The sequence below is a fragment of the Protobothrops mucrosquamatus genome, unplaced genomic scaffold, assembly GCF_001527695.2.
Source record: "Protobothrops mucrosquamatus isolate PMUCROS unplaced genomic scaffold, P.Mucros_1.0 scaffold503, whole genome shotgun sequence".
Classification (NCBI taxonomy): domain Eukaryota; kingdom Metazoa; phylum Chordata; class Lepidosauria; order Squamata; family Viperidae; genus Protobothrops; species Protobothrops mucrosquamatus.
In genome coordinates this window covers 274,332-295,710 of record NW_015386819.1, presented here as the reverse complement: position 1 = coordinate 295,710, position 21,379 = coordinate 274,332, and the positions used below count along the sequence as shown (strand labels likewise).

The 21,379-nt window shown below is 37.6% G+C and overlaps 1 protein-coding gene across 1 annotated transcript in view; it reads right to left on the bottom strand.

Moving 5' to 3' along the window:
- Positions 1-6,492: 6,492 nt before the first annotated feature.
- TTK (TTK protein kinase) overlaps positions 6,493-21,379 on the bottom strand; it is a 44,331-nt gene continuing 29,444 nt past the window's right edge. Inside the window, exons 12-22 of the mRNA XM_015816809.1 lie at positions 19,647-19,813; positions 18,810-18,930; positions 18,483-18,575; positions 16,168-16,325; positions 15,916-16,067; positions 12,124-12,248; positions 10,933-11,013; positions 9,033-9,209; positions 8,723-8,813; positions 8,395-8,492; positions 6,493-7,163 (exon numbers count right to left, since the gene is read on the bottom strand). Coding sequence (XP_015672295.1) covers positions 7,074-7,163; positions 8,395-8,492; positions 8,723-8,813; positions 9,033-9,209; positions 10,933-11,013; positions 12,124-12,248; positions 15,916-16,067; positions 16,168-16,325; positions 18,483-18,575; positions 18,810-18,930; positions 19,647-19,813 — 1,353 coding nt within the window. The 3' untranslated portion in view covers positions 6,493-7,073. The remainder of the gene's footprint in view (positions 7,164-8,394; positions 8,493-8,722; positions 8,814-9,032; positions 9,210-10,932; positions 11,014-12,123; positions 12,249-15,915; positions 16,068-16,167; positions 16,326-18,482; positions 18,576-18,809; positions 18,931-19,646; positions 19,814-21,379) is intronic.

Genomic DNA, 21,379 nt, shown 5'->3' with positions numbered 1-21,379 from the left:
TCATCCAGTGTCAGCCGTGGATCCAGGAGGACACCCAAGTTGCGTACCCGATCCGAGGGAGCCAGTGTTTCGCCCCCTATAGTCAGCGATGGAATCAGCTGACTATGCCGAGGCGCCGGTAACCACAGCCACTCGGTCTTGGACGGGTTGAGCCTGAGTCTGTTCCTCCCCATCCAGACCCTCACGGCCTCCAGACATCCACGAGTCATAAAAGGGCCAAGTTTGAAGACTCCTGACCTAGGCTCACACATTGCATTAAGCCTTGTTTGGTTTTGGCTGATCTCAAAGGCTAAACAGGGTAGACCTACTTAGCGTATGGGTGGGAGATCAAAGGAATAGCAGGGCTGGAGCTTAGCTTGGAAATCTGGAGAATGGTCTTTGAAGAAAGCAGTAACAACCAGTGCCAAAACAGGGCATCTGGCCAGGTGGCCACAAGGATTACACAGCTGACCCAAAAGAGATTTTACATTTTATAATATAAACCCATCGCTATCATTTTAAGACCATTGTCCATGCTTACCATTCATCTTTGGTTTATTCAGCACAAACATGGTGTTACCCAGTGTATGGACCTAGAAAATAATTTATTTCAAGTAAGTGAGTAAAACTAAATGTTTGGGTCATTGACTCAACTGTCATATACTTTTAAATAGGGCACCTCCTCTAGCATAAGAGCCACTCTGATTTTAGTAATCCATCTGATTAGAATCAGCATATCATGATTGCAGCATTCTCACTGTTCTCTCAGCCAGCGTGAAGTATTGAGATGAAGAGTCAGATTGCAGCTCAGAGTTAGTCCCTCCCAAGGCCCTGACAAACACTCTGCTTCCATCGCCTCTTAGCATTTGGGGTTCAAATTTACATTTTCATTAATCAAGAAGAATATGTGTAGCTCAGGGTTGAAGGGAGGGGTCCTCTCTGAGCTTCTTTTCTTGCAGACATTTCATTACCCAACCTAGATAACATCATCAGTGGTACTAGCAAGAAAGCAAGAAAACAACCATGCTCAGAGACCACTAAGGACCCCATCCTGGCTGGCTATTTATGTGTGCCTCTGTGACTGAACATGAGTGAAAATCTCTTTTGTGTTTGTTCCTTCAGTGAACAATTTCTCATTATGTGACTTGTAATTAAATATCGGACAAATACAGTACGTAGACCAGTGTCTCTCAACTTTGGCAACTTTTAAGATATGTGGACTTCAACTTCCTGCAAGTTGCAAGGTTGAAAGAAAAACAGTGACGTAAACTATTCACTGGCTTATTTTGAATTGGAAGCCTAGTATTCCCTGTGGGATCTCATGAGTCTTCCGTACATTTCAGCTATAATTTGTACACAAAAAGGGTAAGTTCTTTTTTTTCCTGGAGGACATGGGAAAGAAAAGAGAGGGGGATGTTTTCTATGTTTAATATTTGCAGCACTTTGTTTACCATAAAGGAACATGCACACCTTGTACAAAACTGAAAAACAGCACATCTAGGCTAACTGTGTTCTCTTGCCTCATTCACTAAATGATGTGAAACTATTATGCATATACAGTAGTGGAGGTAGTCCTCAACTTACAATGGTAATTGAGCCTGGCAATTACAGCCCTAAGTCATGATAATCATAAAGTGTGTCACCACGCAACTGGACTCAGTTTTAGGATCTCATTTGTGGCAGTTGTTAAGTGAACCCATTGTTTACAATAAGCTGGTTTTTGCTGGAAACCAGAAGTAAATGCAGGTTTCCAGCAAACTGTTGCAAATCACGGTCATGTCACCCTGGGGCGCTACAAACAGTCACAATTACAGGCTGGCTGCCGAGCACCCCAAATGCAGTCAGAAGCTGAGCACTCTAATTGGGGCCCTGATGTTGGAACTTCAAAACCACATTGTAAAGTAGCTTTTGGGGAAGATTCCCATCATAACTTTGAACAGTCGCTAAGTAACCGATTGTAAGTCGAGGCTCACTACTATGTCTGAGTATTCACAATCATTTGGAGCATTTTTAAATTAATTTAAAATTAAAAGTCAAACTTGTTAAAAATATTTGCAGGCTTTCAGCAAAAATGCTCTAATACAGTGGTACGGGTACCACCTGTGATACATTGGCACCTGGCAGGTGGTACACGACCATCCTAGAAAAGTGGTAGCTGAACCGGTGGCAGCACCGCACAAGCCTGAGCGAGACACGGCTGGAGCTGTCAGGGCTCAGCGGAAACACTAGGATCAGTGCCACTTTCCACCTGATCTGCGCTTCTTTGGGACTGTCAGGGCTCAGTGGAAGCACCAGGATCAGCGCCAGGCTCCAGCTGGCGCTTCTGCTGAGCCCAGAAGAAGTGCCCATCAGCTGGAATGTTGCAGCATCTCCAGGGTCTTGTGATTTACATTCAGATGCTTGGCAACTGATTCATATTTATGATGGTCACTGTCCCAGGGTGACCAAAACCTGCTGCAACCACCCAGCAGACGGGGGGAATAAAAACCAAACACCCCCCACCCCAACCCCACTGCCAATCCTCAACAGAAATGCTCACAACAATAAAAACCTCGGACAGGAGGAAGAGCGCCGCCAGGCAGGGGGGCACTTTTTTCAGTGCCATTGTAACTTTGAACAGTCATTAAGCAAACTGTTGTAAGTCGAGGACTACCTGTACTTTATCACTTTTTTCCTTTTTTGGGGGGGTCATCAAGTTTTTGACACCTTGCTAGACGACTAGTGGTACTCGGATATTGCCATATCCTAAAAGTGGTACAATGGGTGAAAAGGTTGAAAAGCCCTGCTCTAATATTCAATCTATGGACATTGGAAGCATGTCCCACTGAATTCGGTGATGGGAAGTCACACTAATTTTAGAATTTATTTCCAAGAAAATGTGCAGTCACATTGTACATATTTTACAATGTGAATTATTACATGAATTTTATGAGGATACCTCTTTTCATGAAAATAATCTAAGGTTGTATCCAGAATTTTGTCCATCAGTTGACCACCATAAATCACATCTTAACATAGGCCTAATAAGCTACATGTGTTATGTAGGTTAACTTACATTATATCTGAAAAGATCTGACAAATATCTGGCTAATTGTTTGATTTGATGGGCCACAAGTTTGGAATATTGGAATTTGACTATTATGAATTCAGAAAAAACCTCTTTAAAGCAAGCATGAGTTGATGCTCTATGTTGAAGCATCAACATTTACAGAAATAAACAGGGAAGGGGGGTATTGCCTGAAAACTCTAAAGAATTGCTATTATTCATACCTTGCAATAAAACACTGAATCATGGCTTACTGACTAAATCACAATCAAATGTGATTTACACGAGAGGAACACCACCAGTGAAATAAATGTCAGCTTTAGACTCTCTGGCCCAACTATGTCTAACTTCAGAAGTAAGCAAAACTACTCCTGCTTAGTACTTAGATAGGAAATCCCTAAAGAAAAAAAAATTATCCATGGTTATAGATTGGACTGGGAACATGGCAAATAATGGCAAACCTTTCTACAATATTTCCAAGACATCCATGAAATTACCCAGTCAAAACATCCTGACTTTTTTTAAATGAAGGCAACAGATCAAATCTGCTTAAAAAAGAGAAACTGTAGAAGAGGCTAGACTAGTTTTGTCAATCTACCATCTCTTATTTGCGTAAGTGCTTATCCAGTTCCCAATCCATCCTTTTGTGACTCCTCCTGCGATGCCTCAGACCTGGAGGATTCTGCCTGTCTTCTTCTACACCCATTCCTTGGGAAGGAAATGGATTTCTGTGACCATAAAATATTTTAGAGAAATTAGCTGTGATTAAGTAATGTTATACTTCAGAGTTAAGAAGTAATCCACGTTACTTCCAGGCCTTAAGGAAGTAAATCAGAACCTTGTGAGGATTAGGACATTTATCTGTGTTTTAGTCATTTGCCCATTGTGATTGTTAGGGAAGAATTAATTGAGTGAGTCCAGAGAATGATAGATGCCTCTGCACAGGAAATTGTTCTTAGGGGTTTGTTTGTTTGTTTGTTTGCCTTTCTTAGGACACCAGTCTTGAAAAACACAGCTGTGTATTGTATAGAAGCTATCATATGAAACACACTGCTGTTGAAATAAATTATCTCCTTACTGAGTGTAAAAGTGATCAAATTACAACATATTTCCGTATCTCATATCACATGCTGGGAATATGCTTTTCTGTAACAAAAAGCATGAAACACAATTCACAATTATTTAGAGAATTTTGTCTTGACCTAAAAAATCCCCAACTATTAACCCATTGTTCATTTGGTCTTCTTCAGGAAGACCATGATCTTCTTTTGGGGGAATTGATTTGCAGTTGTGTGTTTTTTTAGCACAATGAAATGTTCCCTGTATAACCAATTGATAGACTTCACATCTACTATTACATCAATAGCAGAGTAATTCAGAGGCATCAAATCTGATAAATAAAATTAATAATTAATATAGAGTATGAAAATACAATCGTGCTTAACACGCTTTTCAAGTTCAATACAGGGGAAATGGAAGATGTAAATGAGTATACTATATGCACAAATACTTTAATGTTAACTCTGTACTGTACTAATAACCAGGGATTTTCCAAAGTTTATCCCTCACAATGAGGTTAAATGGCAATTTAAAGTGAATATACTCCCCCCAAAATAAAGTGGGCTTTGCTGTTCAGTCATGCTTTTACTTTAAATTGGGACTTTTTGCCGATGCTATTGATAGAATATTTAGACTCCTATTCATTATTTGTTCAATACTTTTTGGAGAGGGGGGTATGTCATGTGAGGAGATGTGTGGTATGCTTAGGCAAAGTGTGGCCTTATCACTGTTTCTGATCACTGAACAACGGAAATAGGAGCTGACCTGAAAATTAAATTATTAAACTGCAATGCAAATTTCACATCACAAAAGGTTTGTCTAAGTCAGTGGTTCTCAATCTTTTTAATGCCGCGACCCCTAACCAGTCGTAAGTCGAGGACTAAACCGGTTGTAAGTCGAGGACTAAACCGGTCGTAAGTCGAGGACTACCCAACCGGTCGTAAGTCGAGGACTTTCCCTGCCTGGGAGCGCCGCGCATGCGTGGTTCTGCCCCCCTGCGACGGCCGAGGCGTAGCTGGCAAGCGGCAGAGACGGAGCAGGCCGACCACCAGCTGGCCCAGCTCAAGGGAGGTAAGGCACCCGCCGGAAAAGGGGAAAAATGGCGGACAGCCTTGCTTGGCGACCTCCGTGAAATGGTCGATCGACCCCAAATGGGGTCGCGACCCATAGGTTGAGAACCGCTGGTCTAAGTGATAACATAGTTAAACCAAAAATTAAATCTCCAAGCTTAATAGTAAAGAGGAACCCCAAAGATGCTTTTTCGCAAGGCAACTGGATTTTGTTTTTCTTTGAAGACATTTTCCTTGTCATCCAAGAAGCTTCTTCAGCTGTGACTGGATGGTGGGGAATGGAAAGAGTTATACTCCTTGCAGACAGCTGTTCATTTGCATTCTTTTAGCAAGTCGTTAATGCTATCTGAAGGCTTATCTGCGTCCTCAGGGTCACCTGAGTAATGCAAATGTGTGTGGAGCCCTCTTGGAACTGTTGAAAGGACTGTGTTGTAGACTGGAGATAGATGTTGTATCCCTCCCCTTCTGTTGAGAGAGGGCTGTTCAGTTTTGACATAGATGGCCTCTTTGACCCCTCTTTCAAACCAGTTCTCTCTGTCCAAAATGTGGCCTTTGCTGTCTTTGAAAGAGTGGCCTTTCTCTTTTAAATGCAGATGGACTGTTGGATCTGGTCCTGATGGGTTTGTTCTCCTATGTTGTGCCATACGTTTATGAAGTTGTTGTTTCGTTTCCCCAATGTACAGATCTGCACATGGCTCACTGCATTGTACTACATGTACCATATTGCTCAGTTTGTGTATGGGTGTTTTATCCTTGGGGTGGACAAGCTTTTGCCTTAGTGTGTTCTTGGATTTGAAGTGTGCACGTTATGTTGTGTTGGTTGAAGATCCTCCTGAACTTTTCCGATATTCCTGCAACATATGGAATGACTTACATTGCTTCGTTTATTGTTTTCTTCGTCTGGTATGGAGGAGCTCCTGCTGGGTCTTTTTTGAGATTTGATGAAGGCCCACTTGGGATTGCCACATGTTCTGTCTCCAGTCTACAACACAGTCCTTGCAACAGTTCCAAGAAGGCATACACATTTGCACTACTCAGGTGACCCTGAAGACGCAGATAAGCCTCCAGGTAGCATTAACAACATGCTAAAAGAATGCAAATGAACAGCTGTCTGCAAGGAGTATAACTCTTTCCATTCCCCACCATCCAGTCACAGCTGAGGAAGCTTCTTGGATGAGAAGCGAAACGTCTTCAAAGAAAAAACAAGAAAGTCCAGTTGCCTCGTGAAAAAGCATCTTTGGGATAACTATGACCTGGATGACTGAGAATCTCCATAGACAGTAAAGAGGAACAAATTTGTAGAACCAGAACAAATAGAAAATTACGATTTTAATTTCAGGAACACTAATTCGTTAAGCTTTTGAAATCAGAATATTTAATTTTTATAGGATGCGCTGTTTACTTAGAAACTTTGCAAGATTAACACAGTATCTTTTTATTTACAAAGGGGAACATCAGTAGACTGCATCATCTGTACATCAAAATCTTTCCATGGGAATATGTACAGAATAAAATAATGTATAAAAGCAGCGTGATCTGAAATACTGTTTTTATAGTATCTACCACCAGCAAAATATGAAAAAATGACAGCTGAATCTGATAGAAAATAAAATAATTGACTTGATTCTTAAAGATAGATAATTGTCCAAAACTAGACTTCCTTAGTTTGTGTTAAAACAAGTCAAAATATGTCTCACAATATAAGCCATATTCAACTAATCCACAAGTATTTGCTATTCAAATGTAACAGCAGACCAGCATTTTACACAGTAGGGATGTCCCATAATATTCATATGCAAATACCGGATGAACAAATGATGAAAAGTATTTGTAAGCGGTAAGACAGATATATGCAGATGGGACCAGTCTTTGCTCAGAATATCTTATTTTCATTAATATCTTTTGTAAATCAGTCTTTATTACTTTGTTTTCCAGGTTGTCCGGCTGTCAGATTTCGAAAAAGCAGACACATCTAAACCTTCACCTTTGTTGCACTGCTCATATAAAGTCTGAAATTTAAAAAGACAAGACAAATTATTAAATCTTTCCTCTTTATTTTCAAATCCCCTTACTTTCTTTTTTCTATGGAACATTGAGCTTAATCCTTCTTTGCTGTCATCTCTAACTAAAACAAATCCTTAATAAATATTTACTCTTCTTCCCACCCCAGGTTTTTTATTTTTGCTTCCATTTTTTTCCAATTCTCTCAGCCACTTAGGAGAGGATCTTTTGCTGTTCTTTCTAAAACGTCTGCAGCAGTACTGTGTAAATGCCAATTCAATGTACACATGAGCACAGTGAAAACATACAAAGGGAATTCCAATGTTATACATACCCTGCAAAGAACAGAATTAGTAATACAATTTGGTGCAACCCTTATTTTTCTCCTCTTGTTTTCTACTTAGCATACTTTTTTTATTCTTCTCAAGGAGAAAAAGAAATAACCATAAAAAAAATCTGGTTGATGTTATAAATGCAGCAAAAACTAGCAAAAAAAAAAATTCTTAGGATCAAAAGAAGTTAGTGAGAAAGTTATATTTCTAAGGCTTGGGTAAAGTGTTTGTACATTTATAAAAATAAGGATTTGGCAGTATATGATTTACAATTGAATCTCATTAGTTTACATAGCCTTGGAAAGACACAGGAAACTTGAATGAAATAAATTGCACAAATTCTGGTCACACATTTTCCTTAATCCCCTCACTCTTCCCAACACATAATGCAAATAATCTTCTGAAATTTATTTTGGCCATGCTCAGCAGTGTCAGACTTAAGTGTGGCAATGGACAGGGTTGGGAGACTGGAGCAAGTGGACAATAGGCGATCATAAATACAGGTGGGCCAAAGTGAACCCAAATTTTGTTCATGTGACCATGAAAATAATGAAACAGCCAGAACTTTGAGGACTGGTGATAAATCCCTTTGTTTAGCATCATCGTAATTTTGAACAATCGCTGAATGAATAGATGTTAAGCGAGGACTAGTTGCGTAGAAGAGCATCCCACTTTGCCTAAATCAAAGTATTGATCATTATCTACTTTATAAGAGCCTCTGTTTCATCAACAACATTCCTTATCATTTACTTAGTAACTTTTGAAATCATTTCTCATTACACATTCATCACCCTGACAGCCCATTTCTCTCTTCCAAAGGCACTCTGAGCAAGAAATGTATAGTTCTAACATGATTTTATTATTTTTATTTTAATTATACTAGCAGTGATATTACTTATTTACTTACTCTAGCAGCTTTAGAAATAGAGTTAGGAGAATTCAAGCCAATAAGGTGACCAAGAATACGCTTCATTTCTTCTGTTGTTCCTTTTTCATTTTGATGTCCTAGAAGAATTTAAAATTAAATTCTGTTTGAGATGTATGCCCTATGATTTGATTTAAAGCTGTTTGAAGATTTTGGTACCGTTAACACTTGGTGACCTAACTTAAGCTAACATACATACTTTAGTCTGCAAATAAATTGAGAGCATGAACATAGATCTCTTTTAAACAAAAGAACTTTGGTAAAATAAAATGAAATGCTATAGTAATATCTATTAGAAAAGCTGAATTACCTGTTTGTGAACTGGACTGTATATGTACATAAGGATGAATCAAGAGTTCAGAGATAGATATTCTTTGCTTAGGATTCCTAATTAAACAATTCTGGGGGAAAAGATATAAAGATAGGAAATAATTGAAAATAGAACCAATCATTTTAAAGGATATATGCATAAAATCAAGAAATATGAAATCAAGAAACCTACTGTGCCTCCCATATTCTGGGATAGTTAAATGTAATTAAAATAAATCATGTTATGGAAAATTATCTCTGAAACAGAACTCAGCATGAATTTATTATAAAAAAGAGAGAGAAAATATTACCTTTAAGACATCTAGGAGATCCTTTTCTGCAATCTCAGGAAACATTATTTCATAATTAGGATCAATTATAGCATGAAGTTTTGTTATATAATTCGTTATATTCTGAAATGGAGTTTTTCCATAAGTCATGCAATATAAAATGCAACCCAATGACCATACATCACTTTTTGGGCTAATCTAAAAAGTAGAAAGAAAAACAGGCTCACTCAATCACACAATTATTTTGATGTTCTTGTCCTTCTTAACATAACCCTATCTGACACAATTGATTATGCAGTAAGGGGAACCATTTGTTTTATCTGATCAAACATTGTGATTCTGCATACTGCCAAAATGATGTATATTAACATCTGTACATGTCATTAATTCACAGTATCAATGAAAGTGAAAGATAATTAACCAAAAATCAACACTGCTTTCAAAGTAAACAATCTAAGTGGCATTAACAGGTAAAGTTTTTAGAAATATGATAAAGGAAATGCTAAAAATTTGTATCCATTAAATCACAAATCAGTTACATCAGACATGTCAAACTCACGACGTCACATGACGTCGCGCGATGTATCGGAGCTTTTTCCCCATTGCTAGTAATGGGGTGGGCGTGGTTTCATTGTGACGCGTCCAGCCTGCGGGCCGGCAGTTTGACACCCCTGAGTTACACCAAAGTTTCTGCATTAAAGTCTGTAATTTTATGATCTAACCTCCTTAACAATAGATTCAGCTGAATCTCAGGGATGACATAGAATAGGTGAGAGTAGGCAGAGAAAACGGGACCAGGAAAGCATAACATCCACACTTTAGGAAGTGGTTCTGAATAACTGCAGCAGCAACAGCACAGCATGATGTGAAAATCACATGGAGGTGGCAGTACTTCTATATCATGCAACATGCCTGTGTATCAGTAGAAATGTACAGTAGAGATAAGGCCAGGGTGAAGAAATCAGGCACTATTATCACCCCAATTTTATTTTTGAAGTTGAAAGCAACATTGCTTGAAGTTGCTGTGGACTAAATTTGGACATCAAGGGCCAAATAGTACAAACCAAACACTAGAGGAGGAAGAGTCCCTGTCAATCTTCCTGGACATCAAGAAGCAGAGGCAGTTCACTATACTGTAGAAGGCCTGGCATGGAAGGCACCACTAAGAACATAAATATGAGGACAAAAGAAAGCAATTGCCAATACCACCCACTCCATTAACCAGAGCTCAGTGGATGACAAGCTGTACTCTCAGATGCAGATTATATACTGTAACTGCTTCTTTTGCATATTTCTATGCAGATGTCATCGTTTTGATGTCAACTTGTTGCAGATGCCTATGGGAATAATGCCCCTTACTCTCTAAGCAAGTCATCTTCTATTAATATTAAATCTCTGCCTGCCTGCAAGATGCTTCTTGTTTTAGTAAGATGTCTTAATTCAGTCTAATGTAGCAAAGCATGGAGGTTTCATACTTCATTTTTAAGGAATCCACTCAAAAGTTAACGCAACTCTTAAAGCCACAATAACCCTTTTTTCTTAACTGCTGTGGAAGCCTGAAAAAGTTGGGCTACTTTTAGTACTTTTATAGGAGAGAAGAAAGCGCTGCAGTTGTTCAAGGTCCAATGCACTTCTAAATCATTGTTTAAAGCATGCACAGTCCTCACAATTTCGTGCTGCATAAATAAATCCCATGGGTAAAAATCAGTCCATCAGCAGCTGGTCACATTTAAGATGAACTTTTTCTTCCATGTTGTTTCAGAAGAAAGGAGAGATGGAAGCAATAAGGAGTTTGCCTCAGCCTTCTTCTCAAGCTTCCTTATAATTTATTTCTATCTCCTTATTCAAATAAAATTTGTCCCCAAATTGCTCCAATTTAGAAAACAATATCAACAATTGAGCTATAGGAAGAATACATCACCTTTGATCTTGACTTGCCATTTTCTGCATTGGAAGACATATCTTTGATCGCCTCTGGTGGCATGTAATTAATGGTGCCGACCTTTTAACATAAAAAAATAGGATGATGTACATTTAAATAATAGTTACATTTAACACTTCTATAACCGATTTAAAATATAATATTAGAGAGTTATCTCGTTTTCGGGTTTTTAGAATACTCATAGATGCTACAAATCAAACTTGCTGAGATTTCAGCAATTTAATCCCAAAGATCTTACAAGCTTTGGACTATCTTACTAAACGTTTCCAGAGAACACCGACACCTCATAAGAGCTCAGCCATTTTAAGTCTAATATATGTCTCGGGATGCTATGTAGCTATATCCTGCCCTAATAGGAATCCCGGATATGATGTTAATGGATACTAATATTAACCATGCTAAAGGCTAATTAGGCTCTCTGGTTAAGAATTCTAGTAAAATAGGAATCCTAATTCACTCTAGAATCAGTAGTAACTACACTAATTTAGTTACTGTACAACAAGAGAAACTTGTTTTACTGAGACCAGTGCAGTCGTACAACCCATTCATGATTGCTTAACCTTAGTTTAACAGTTGAACAATTCTATAGATAACAGCACAATGTGTTAGCTTTTTTCCATATTGTAATGATGGGAAGCAGATATTCCACTTTTAAACCTAAAGGTGGCCATTTAGATAGTAAACTTGTGGGAGTCTGCTCCTCATCAGCTTTAATCAGAATAGTCATCCATGGAATAATGAGAGCTAAAGCCACATCTAGAGACCAGACTATTGTCTTTCAATGTTTTTAAAACCTTAGATAGATGTTTGATACACTTCATAGTCCCATACATTTACATATACAAGACTCTCCTTAAAAGTTTCAGCAACTGGAACTGTAATAGCCAGGAAAATTCACTTTTCTCTCTCATTAGAGGTCATTATGAATCCTTCAACCTAAATCTTTGGAAAAATAAGATGACTCTGTCCAAGCATATCAAGAAAGTAAAAGAAATACACAAATGCAATGTGTGTGTGTGTGTGTGTGTGTGTGTGTGTGTGTGTGTGTTGCTGTATGTTTCCTGATTACAACATGTTCTTATCACACCCAATTATCAAATAATAACATCAGGCAATTATTTAAGATAATTGCATTTTTTTACTATGTTTAGTAGTTCACAATTGTCTCACCTGGGAATCTTTAACAATGCTAGTCACATCTGGCTGCATCTGATTTGCAATGCCAAAATCTATTAGTTTTAGCATTCCATCTACTAACAGAAAGTTTGCTGGTTTCAGATCACTATGAACAATACCTGCAAATTAAAATTTGTTCAATTAATTCAAGGTGTGTCATGAATGACAATTATTTACCCACATATTAAAACACAAGGTAGAAAAAAAAATTGAAATCCCATATAAAGTATCTAGGCAATCAGGAATGGAGGATTTTTTTGTCCTTGATATCACCGGATCTTTTCTGCTATATGATATTGTAGAACAGCTGGTTTAGAAAATTCTCTGGAGACACATGTGCAATTTTGAATTATATATATATTTTGTTCTTCTGGTTTGCCCACTACATAAATGACCATATGCCTACACGTCAGAATACCACCATCTTCTCTATTGATTGCCTCTGAAAACATCTGGAATCCTCAAGTAGCGCAGAATATTTCTATTACAATATGCATTCCAATTGCAGTTTGAAATCCTGCCTTTTATTTTTAGAATTTTAAATAATCTGTAATTGGGATCTAGTTACTTGGAAGACTGTATCCATCTATTTCAACCTGTCCATTATTTAAGATTTGTTGCTATGAACTACTTCTCCATGTTGATGTCTTTAGAGGCTGATGATAGCAGAACATAAGAAAGCAATTTTGATGGCATCATCCTGAAGTGGAATTGGCTACCTCAAGAGTTTACAATCAGCTTCCTTCCTCCCTTGGTTTCTGTGGAAATCTGATTGATTTTAAGCCTTTTTTGGGGGGGGGGAGTAGTTGGTTAGTGTAAAATTTGTGAAGATTTTTCCACCCAAGTCTTATTTAGCTGACAGTCTAATTAAACATATCTTTACATTATTATGGATATATAAATATTTTGCCCTATCCCAAGGCATGGTTTTAAAGGTACTGTTTTTGTGATGGTTGTTTTAGTGCTAATATTTGCTGAGCAGGTTGCTGTTAAGTTCTAAAATAATTTTCTGGGATTGATTTGTAACTATTGGGAGAAATTTTGTTTGGTTTGGTTTTGTATCACCCTTTGGTAAATAATAATGAATATAATTAATCATATTAATGAAGTTATTAATATAATTAATAATGAACTTTACAATAACAATAATAATGTATTTGCCTGTTATTTAATGACCATTAGTTTTGGTTTTTTCCCCTTTTGCTTGCTGTACAGGTATTTAAATTATTTTAAATAGAATTTCTATGCTAATTTGTAAGCTACACTGCTTTTTTTTATGGGAAACTTTTTAAATACAGGTAGTCCTCAACTTACAACAGTTTGTTTAGTCACCGTCCGAAGTTACAATGACCCTGAAAAAAGTGACCTATGACCATTTTTCACACTTATGACTCTTGCAGCATCCCCACGGTCACATGATTTACATTCAGACGCTTGACAACTGGTTCATATTTATGACGGATGGTTGTAGTGTCCCGGGGTCATGGGATTCCCTTTTGCGACCTTCTGACAACAGATTCACTTAACAATCGTGTTACTCACTTAACAACTGCAGTGATTCACTTAACAACTTTGGCAAGAAAAGTTGTAAAATGGGCCAAACTCCCTTAACAAATTACTCACTTAGCAACATAAATTCTGGGTTCAGTTGTGCTTGTTAGTCGAAGACTACTGTCGGGACCCCTCAATTACATTGGCTTGCTTTCGCATTCTATTTACATATCTACCTCATCCATTTCCCTATCCTTCCCTGCTTTGCTTATGTATCCATTTTCGGGGCCTGCCATTCTGTGGGGAGGGGGATGTTTGCTTGGGGAACTATTATCTGCTTTGCTTTGCTCTGCTCTGGGTGAGAGGAATGCAACTGAAAAACATCTGCCTTATCTCCAAACAGAGCCTGGGACCGGAGCCTGGGACTGTTGGGAAACGACACCAAGAAAGACCTTGAGAAGCCCGCTGAATCTCCAGCTTCTCATAACACGGTGGCACCTGTGGATGCCTGTGGATGCCTTTTTGATGGAATCCTTTACGCGCCAAATCTTTGCTTTGCTCTCCTGTTACTGCTATCTCTCAAATAAAGAGTTCCTTTTGAAACAATGCCTGTTTCAAGAATCCTGCTTTCTTGGATGGTTTAGTTGAGACAGGTCCTTACGGTCCTTAAGTCCTTAATCTTAATACCCAGTTCAACTGTAGAATACAGCAATAGCTTTCTAAGCAATAAACAGCTGAGGAGGCTGCTGACTGAGAAATATTTTCACACCTGACACTATTATCTCATTAATTTCAATAAAACCTACACATGCACTTGGTATTGTGTACATTATTTGTGTCAACAGCAATATACAGTCTGACAGTTAGCTCACATATGGTCAGAGGAAAACAGCTTTTTAGCAAATCTGGCTATTCTCAAAGCAAGATTCCAAGCCTCCCAGTCAAATAAGGCCACCTATCTTATTCTATAGCTCAATTTGGAAAAGAAGCGCATAAATTAAATTTAATTTCACTACAGGACTTTATGTGAGAGTAACAGTCACTGAATTTTTTTGTAAGGGCTTCTCAGCCTTTCTACACTAAAATTACTTATTAGAAATTTGTTTACCTACATAAGTGATTTCTGTTAGGACTGATAGAAAAAAAATCCTATCTTTAGTGTGCATGTTTATATATTCTTTAATATTTAATAATAATTCTTTTTTACAATTTATAATTTTTTTTCTTGCAGCTAGCTCTGGGAACCTCTTTTTTTTTTTAATCAGAGAAGAGTATGAATTGCTTTTCAGGCAAAATTTCACTCCCATATGCTAACAAATTGTTTTCTTTCTCCCTTCAGATAGGATACTATAGTTCGTTGAACTGCCTCAGATAGGATACTATAGTTTGTTGAACTGCCTCAAATCCTCCAAGAAACATCTTTATTCTTAACCATCACTTTTCTTCGTTTGCATAGCTGAATATTAATGACTCTAACAATGAATTATAATACTTTCTCTTCTAGCTATCTATATCTTAAGACCTGGATGGGCAATCTTTTGTGTGATACTGAGTTTCCCCAAAAGTAAGCCCTGCCCCCAAAATAAGCCCTAGTTTTGGGGTGAGGCACAGGCCTAAAAATCAAGCTAGGGCGGGGGTATGGAGCTGTACCACACGCCTCGCGCCCATTTACCTTGCAGTCAGGCCAATCCTCATTGGCCCACTTCTTCGGCGTCCACAAACCTACATTTCAGAGTCAGGCCTTTCCAAAAAGCCACTGCAGCCGAGAACCGAGCTATGGATTGAATCCATTGATCGGTTATCAGCTGCAGAGGACTTCCAGAAAAGCCTGCTGTGAAATGCAGGCCCGAGCTCCATCCTGAGCTGCAGAATGAAGCTGCTCCTTCGGCAGCAGAAGTGGGTCGCCTGGGTGGGGCTGTCAGTGCCGGAGGTGAGTGGAAAAGACACCCCCACCAAAAATAAGACTTGGTGCCTCTTTTGGAGGCAAAAAAAAAAAAAAAAAAGATCCGGTTTTATTTTCAGGAAAACACGGTAGTACCCAACAATGCCCTTGTAACTAAGGCAAAGTTGAAAGGATCATATCATACATGTGGGTCAAAGTGGGTTTAACAGGAATTTTTCTTTTTAGAAACTCTTTGAATGTACATTTTACTCCAACCACATCATGCGTCTATTGTCTTGCTGTTTTATTTTCTCTTGACTATTCAGTTATACGATTCTAACTCTATTCCTTGCAGTTGTTCCTGAGAGAAGCTATTCTAAAGAACAGAGTTCAAACATACAAACAGTAGTTACCATGTTGATGAATTGTATGTACAGCTTCCAGCATGTTTTTCCAATAACTTTTCCGTTCCCATGGATTAATTGTCTTTTTCTTTTTAAGCCAGCTATTAAGATCAATATTTCCACATTCCATCACCATATAGACATTCTTCTCACTGATTTCACTAAAACAATATAATTGCAAAAATAAAAGTTAATCTGAGCATGCATGTTTGGGGAGGCAGAAAGAGGCATTAAACTGATTTTACAAAAGCGTTTACTTACTAGTCATAAAGTCGGATGATCTTATCACTATGTTGCTGAAGTTTGTTTAAGTGAGCAATCTCATTTTTATAGCTTTCTATGGTCTGTTGATCTGCTTCTTCTAGATTAACATGTTTGATGGCAAAAAGTTGTTTCTTTTCATCAAGTACTTGAAATACCTTTAAAAACCAATTAAAAACACACAACTAGTTTCTTTATAATATATTGCTATATTTACTCAATATCATTTTATTTTGGGTAGATACATAACTTTACTACGATCACTAACTAGCACAAGGCTATGAATTTCAACATACAGTATAATAAAAAATACTCTACATTTAAAAACAACAAATAGACTCCTCCTTCACGTATGAAATAATAAATATAACAGGCTTGGCTGAGGTCTATTTCCCATTTAATAACCTATATTAAAGCCAGTGAACCAATATTTCACTGCTTCACCACTATCCACAATCTCCTTTGTTTCAAGACCTTTTTTTAAAAGCCTTTAAACAGTATATGATTATTCCAGCATTACTTTCAAAGTCTCAAAATTAACTCACTTATGGCATTAAATATATGCATTCTTATCACTAGGAGAGTCAAATATTTATCACTGACTCAAGATTATCAACGTATTTGCATATTTCTGCCGACTGTAACAATGTTAAGGAGAATTAATATGAATAACCATTTAGCATTGTTATTATTGGTTTAAATGCATTTACTGAAAAAATATGTCAATTTTACAATTAAAAAAACCTTATGAATGTACTTTTCAACCAGCTTTTTATCAATTTATATACTTAGAAATCTGTGTTTTTTGAGCTCTTAAGAGAAGAGTAAAATTCTAGATTAGTTTTGGCTGATGATAACTGTTTTTTGGATTAAAATAGTTTTCAATGACTCCCACCTAATAAACTCACAATTGGATGTGTTCCATATGATGTGTTCCACATAATCTAGCTTTGAAGGCTTTCCAGAAGTTGCATCTGATACAGAACCCAGCTGCTAGGCTATTAAGTGTGTGTGTGTGGGGGGGGTGGGGTTAGATAAATAGCATTATGCACGATTTTGATGGTAGAAATGTGTATATAGAAATCTCAGCCACTGAAATCACATAAGAGTATTAGCCCTGCATACCCAGGACTGCAGTTTCAGAACTACATCCAGTCATTATGTTCTGGTCCTATTTGGGACTTTTGTTCATACTCATATCCACTCCCTGTGCATACTCTGAACTGGAGTAGAGGAGTCCAAACCCTGCTTTCTAAAATAGATCTGGCATTTTTTCCAAGGAAAGGATACGAGCTGCTAGAACCGTCTATTCTGTGGTTGGACGTATATAATCAAATATAAAAATATATTTTCAGGGTTATACACATGAAACAAATATCTTTTCAACACAGAATGCTTTAGGACCAAGAATACTTATGATTTGTTTTCAAATAATAGATAGAATAAGCCTGCAGTTCCAAACTGTGAACTGTGGCACCCTGAGGGGCTATAGTGGCACCCTGAGGGGCTATAGTGAACTCCCCAAAGTGCTATGGGATATTTTAAATTTTTGAGATCCATTTGCAATGTCATATTTTTGCAACATCAAGGGCACTGTGAACTGAGACTTGGGAACCTCTGGTGTAATAATCTACTGATATTTTATTTTTCACATACTATCTTAGTCACTTTATAAAAAACACAGGTATATACCACTGTTGCATTATATATGTTAACATACCAAATTAGTGAATAAATTGGCTTCTGCTAACAGAAATAATGAAGTATTGGATAGTGGAGTCTTATGCTGATCTGCTCAAAAGCAGGCATTATTGTACTCAAAGAGACTGCAAGCTTGAATTACTCAATTCTCTGAACCAATGTATAAGTACTACACATTAAAATTAACTAACCATGAGATATTGTATTTGTAGCTGCTAAGATTTACTTTCCTCTTTTCCAAACTGAACCATTAGAATATGGAAATGAGAAAAAAAAATACTGATTATCAAATTTCGATGATCTGGAAAGTTTGTACATTTTGTGTAATTTTGATTAGTCCTAATCACCCAATTAATGGATTTTGAACTTTAGTATTCATACCTTTTTTTCTATATTAATGTGAGTTTTAACTGAATTGTATGATGGATGGTATAATTAACAATTTGAGGATGATTGAGAAACTATATAATGGAAAGGGGAGGCGTTGTATGTTTATGGTTCTTAATACAGTAAAAGTTTAAAATAGATACATGTGTTTTTTTCACAACAAACCATTTCTCACAAATAACAGCTTTCATCAAATCAAACAAATTGATATTACAATATTATCTTACCTTACTAGATCCTCCTCTGCCTATTTGTTTTAACACAGAGTACAATTTTCCTTTAACAAGCATGCATTCATTTGGTGGTACAGAAGCTGAAACCTATATAAAAAAATTGTATGTGAAAAGAAACATATATTAAAAGAATCAAGTGAAACCTCTGGCTTCGTTGCATTTACTGTACTTTATTTGTATCTTTTATATTTTATGGGTTTTATTGTGATTTGATTGTTGTGAACTGCCTACAGTCACTGAGAGTTGAATGGCATACAGTATGTTTAATAAATTGTTTGTTGCTGTTATTAAAGCAAAAGGTAGATGTAAAATAGCTGATACCTGTAATCCACTCTGTAGATGGAATGGAGCTGTTGGAGTACAATGTTGCAAATATGAAAATTGATTATATGGTGTAGTTGCCTTAGCCATAGGAAGAAAATTATTTCTTACAACTGGAGTACTGAAATGGGAAGAAAAAATATAATTATAATCTATGCACAAAATACTGTATCTCCTAACAATCATATTTGTAAGTAATGAACAACCTGTTTTTTTTCTCTGAGCACTAAGATTTGAAGATATAAAGTTTGTTTTATTGAATTATTGTGGAGTATATGCCATTTCAATATTTTAAGAAATACTTTAGGCCAACATGAAATAAATTTTAGAATTACTTTTTCACTTTCAACTTCATATGATTCCCTCAGAACATATTTCAATTGTTCATTTATGTGTCTTCTCATGTACAAAAGTGATGGGTTAAACCAGGGGTCCGCAACCTATGGGCCGTGGACCATTACTGGGCTGTAGCCTCTTGGCTACCGGGCCGCATCAATGGCTGGCCAGTGTGCGCACATGTGTGTGCACTCCCCCCCACTCGCAATAGTACTGCCCCAAGCATTGCGCAAGCGCTAGCCCTGCCCTGAGTGTTGCATGGGTGCTAGCCCTGCACCCTGCTTCACACAGGCACTAGCCCCGCCCCCAGCATCGCAAGGGCACTCGCGCCACACCTTTTTGCATCGTGCATGCGCATGCGACCCCATGCCTCCCCTTTCCTTTCCCTCCAGACAGCCAACCTAGAAAGGTTGGTGACCTCTGGGTTAAATTGTCCAAAAGCAAATTCAAATAACCTATAAATTTGAATATAAAAAAAAATCCAGCCTCAAGTGAAATTACCAGGCCACATAATCATGAATCATGTTGTTGCGAGGTGTTCCGCCAACAAAAACTTGACTCTTTCTGTCTGAAGCAGTCTCTGGTGAAATGATACGTGAAACTTGCTCTGATGGTGAACATCTTTTAGGAACTGGAAAAGCAGCATGTTCAAAACTTGAACTTTTTCCCTGCAAAATGGGGAACACTTTTATATGATTGGTTCTTAACAAGAACATAGTATATGTCCACTTCCATTGATTCCTAGAGGACAATATAAATTGAACTGGAAAGCAGAAATGGATTATATTACTTACTCTCTACAATGAGTGCAACTATCTTAACACTACGGGGGGGGGAATCATTGGAGAAATCATAGAATCGTAGTGCTGGAAAGGGCCTTGGAGGTCTTCTAGTCCAGGGCTTTTCAACCTTTTCATAGAGTGTACCACTTTTAGGACATGACAATATTTGAGTACCACCAGTGCTTAGCGAGGTGTCAAAAACTTGATGACTAAAAGAAAAAAGGGGGAGATTTTGGGTTTTACTTATTAGATTCATTTGTTGTTATAGAAATGGCTAGTTTATAATATTATGGAAAAGTAAAAAGTTGAGGTTCAATGTTAATGCTTCCTTCTACTACAACAGAAGAAGTCTGTTCTTTTTCCCTTCTCCCCCTCACTTCCCCCCTTTTTCCTCCCCACTGTGTCCTACTATTTGCTTTGTATTTTTGTATTTTATTCTATAATCTAATAAAAAATTACAAACTGTAGAAAAAAAGGAAAAAAGTACCATTTTAATTTCTTTGGTGGCTGTTCCTTTGCTGAATCACTTTCCATTTGCACTGACAAATGTATGATGAATTTATCCTTGTTTATTAATATGCACCACTACCAGCTAGTTCAGGGGTCTTCAAACTTGGCACTTTTAGGACTTGTGGACTTCAACTCCCAGAATTCCTCAGCCATCATGGCTGCTTGAGGAATTCTGGGAGTTGAAGTCCACAGGTCTTAAAGTTGCTAAGTTTGTAGATCCCTGAGCTAGCTGGTCGGTCCTTCTTAGCTCTCCTTCCAGTGTAGTAAGAATGCACCCCTCCAATCCCTTCCCTGTACCCTTAAAGACACAGGAATCAAGTGCAAAGCAAGAAAGGCTTACAAAATAAAGAAACATATAAACTCTGTTTGTTTTTTTCTTTAAGCTGCCTCAGGCGTGTCACAATGTTGCAATCCGAGACTCAAAGGCTCTGGCAATTTAGCCTTAAATTAAGCCTTTTTATCTTCAAAGAAAACTTTCTAAAAGCCATAGACAGACTCAGGATAAGGGGGTAAAACTAATTACATTTGTTTAAAGGGATTAAACCTACGGAAGTCAACACTTTGCACTCATTGCTAGCCTAAAATACAGACTAAAATATTTGAATAACCAAAGCACACAAAGGAGCCTCTGAATTACAAAACGCTGTAAAAACTGTACAACAATCCTTATGGTAACCCAATCAAGCTGCCAACTTATCCAGAACTAAATAAACCCATCTCCTTTCCGACATGCTCGTCTGCCGGCTTTTCATTTCACCAGCACTGATTGTATTCTCCTAACTGGAGAAAATGAAAATGGGGACCTTTTCTTCCAGCAACAGCTGCTGCTTCTTCTCTGTCCCTGTTTCCTCCCTGCCTGCTGAGCTCTCCTTCTCTTTCCCTGTTCTTTTTTTCCCCCTTTCCCGCCCAAACCACCTGCTTTTATAGCATCTCCTCTCCTCC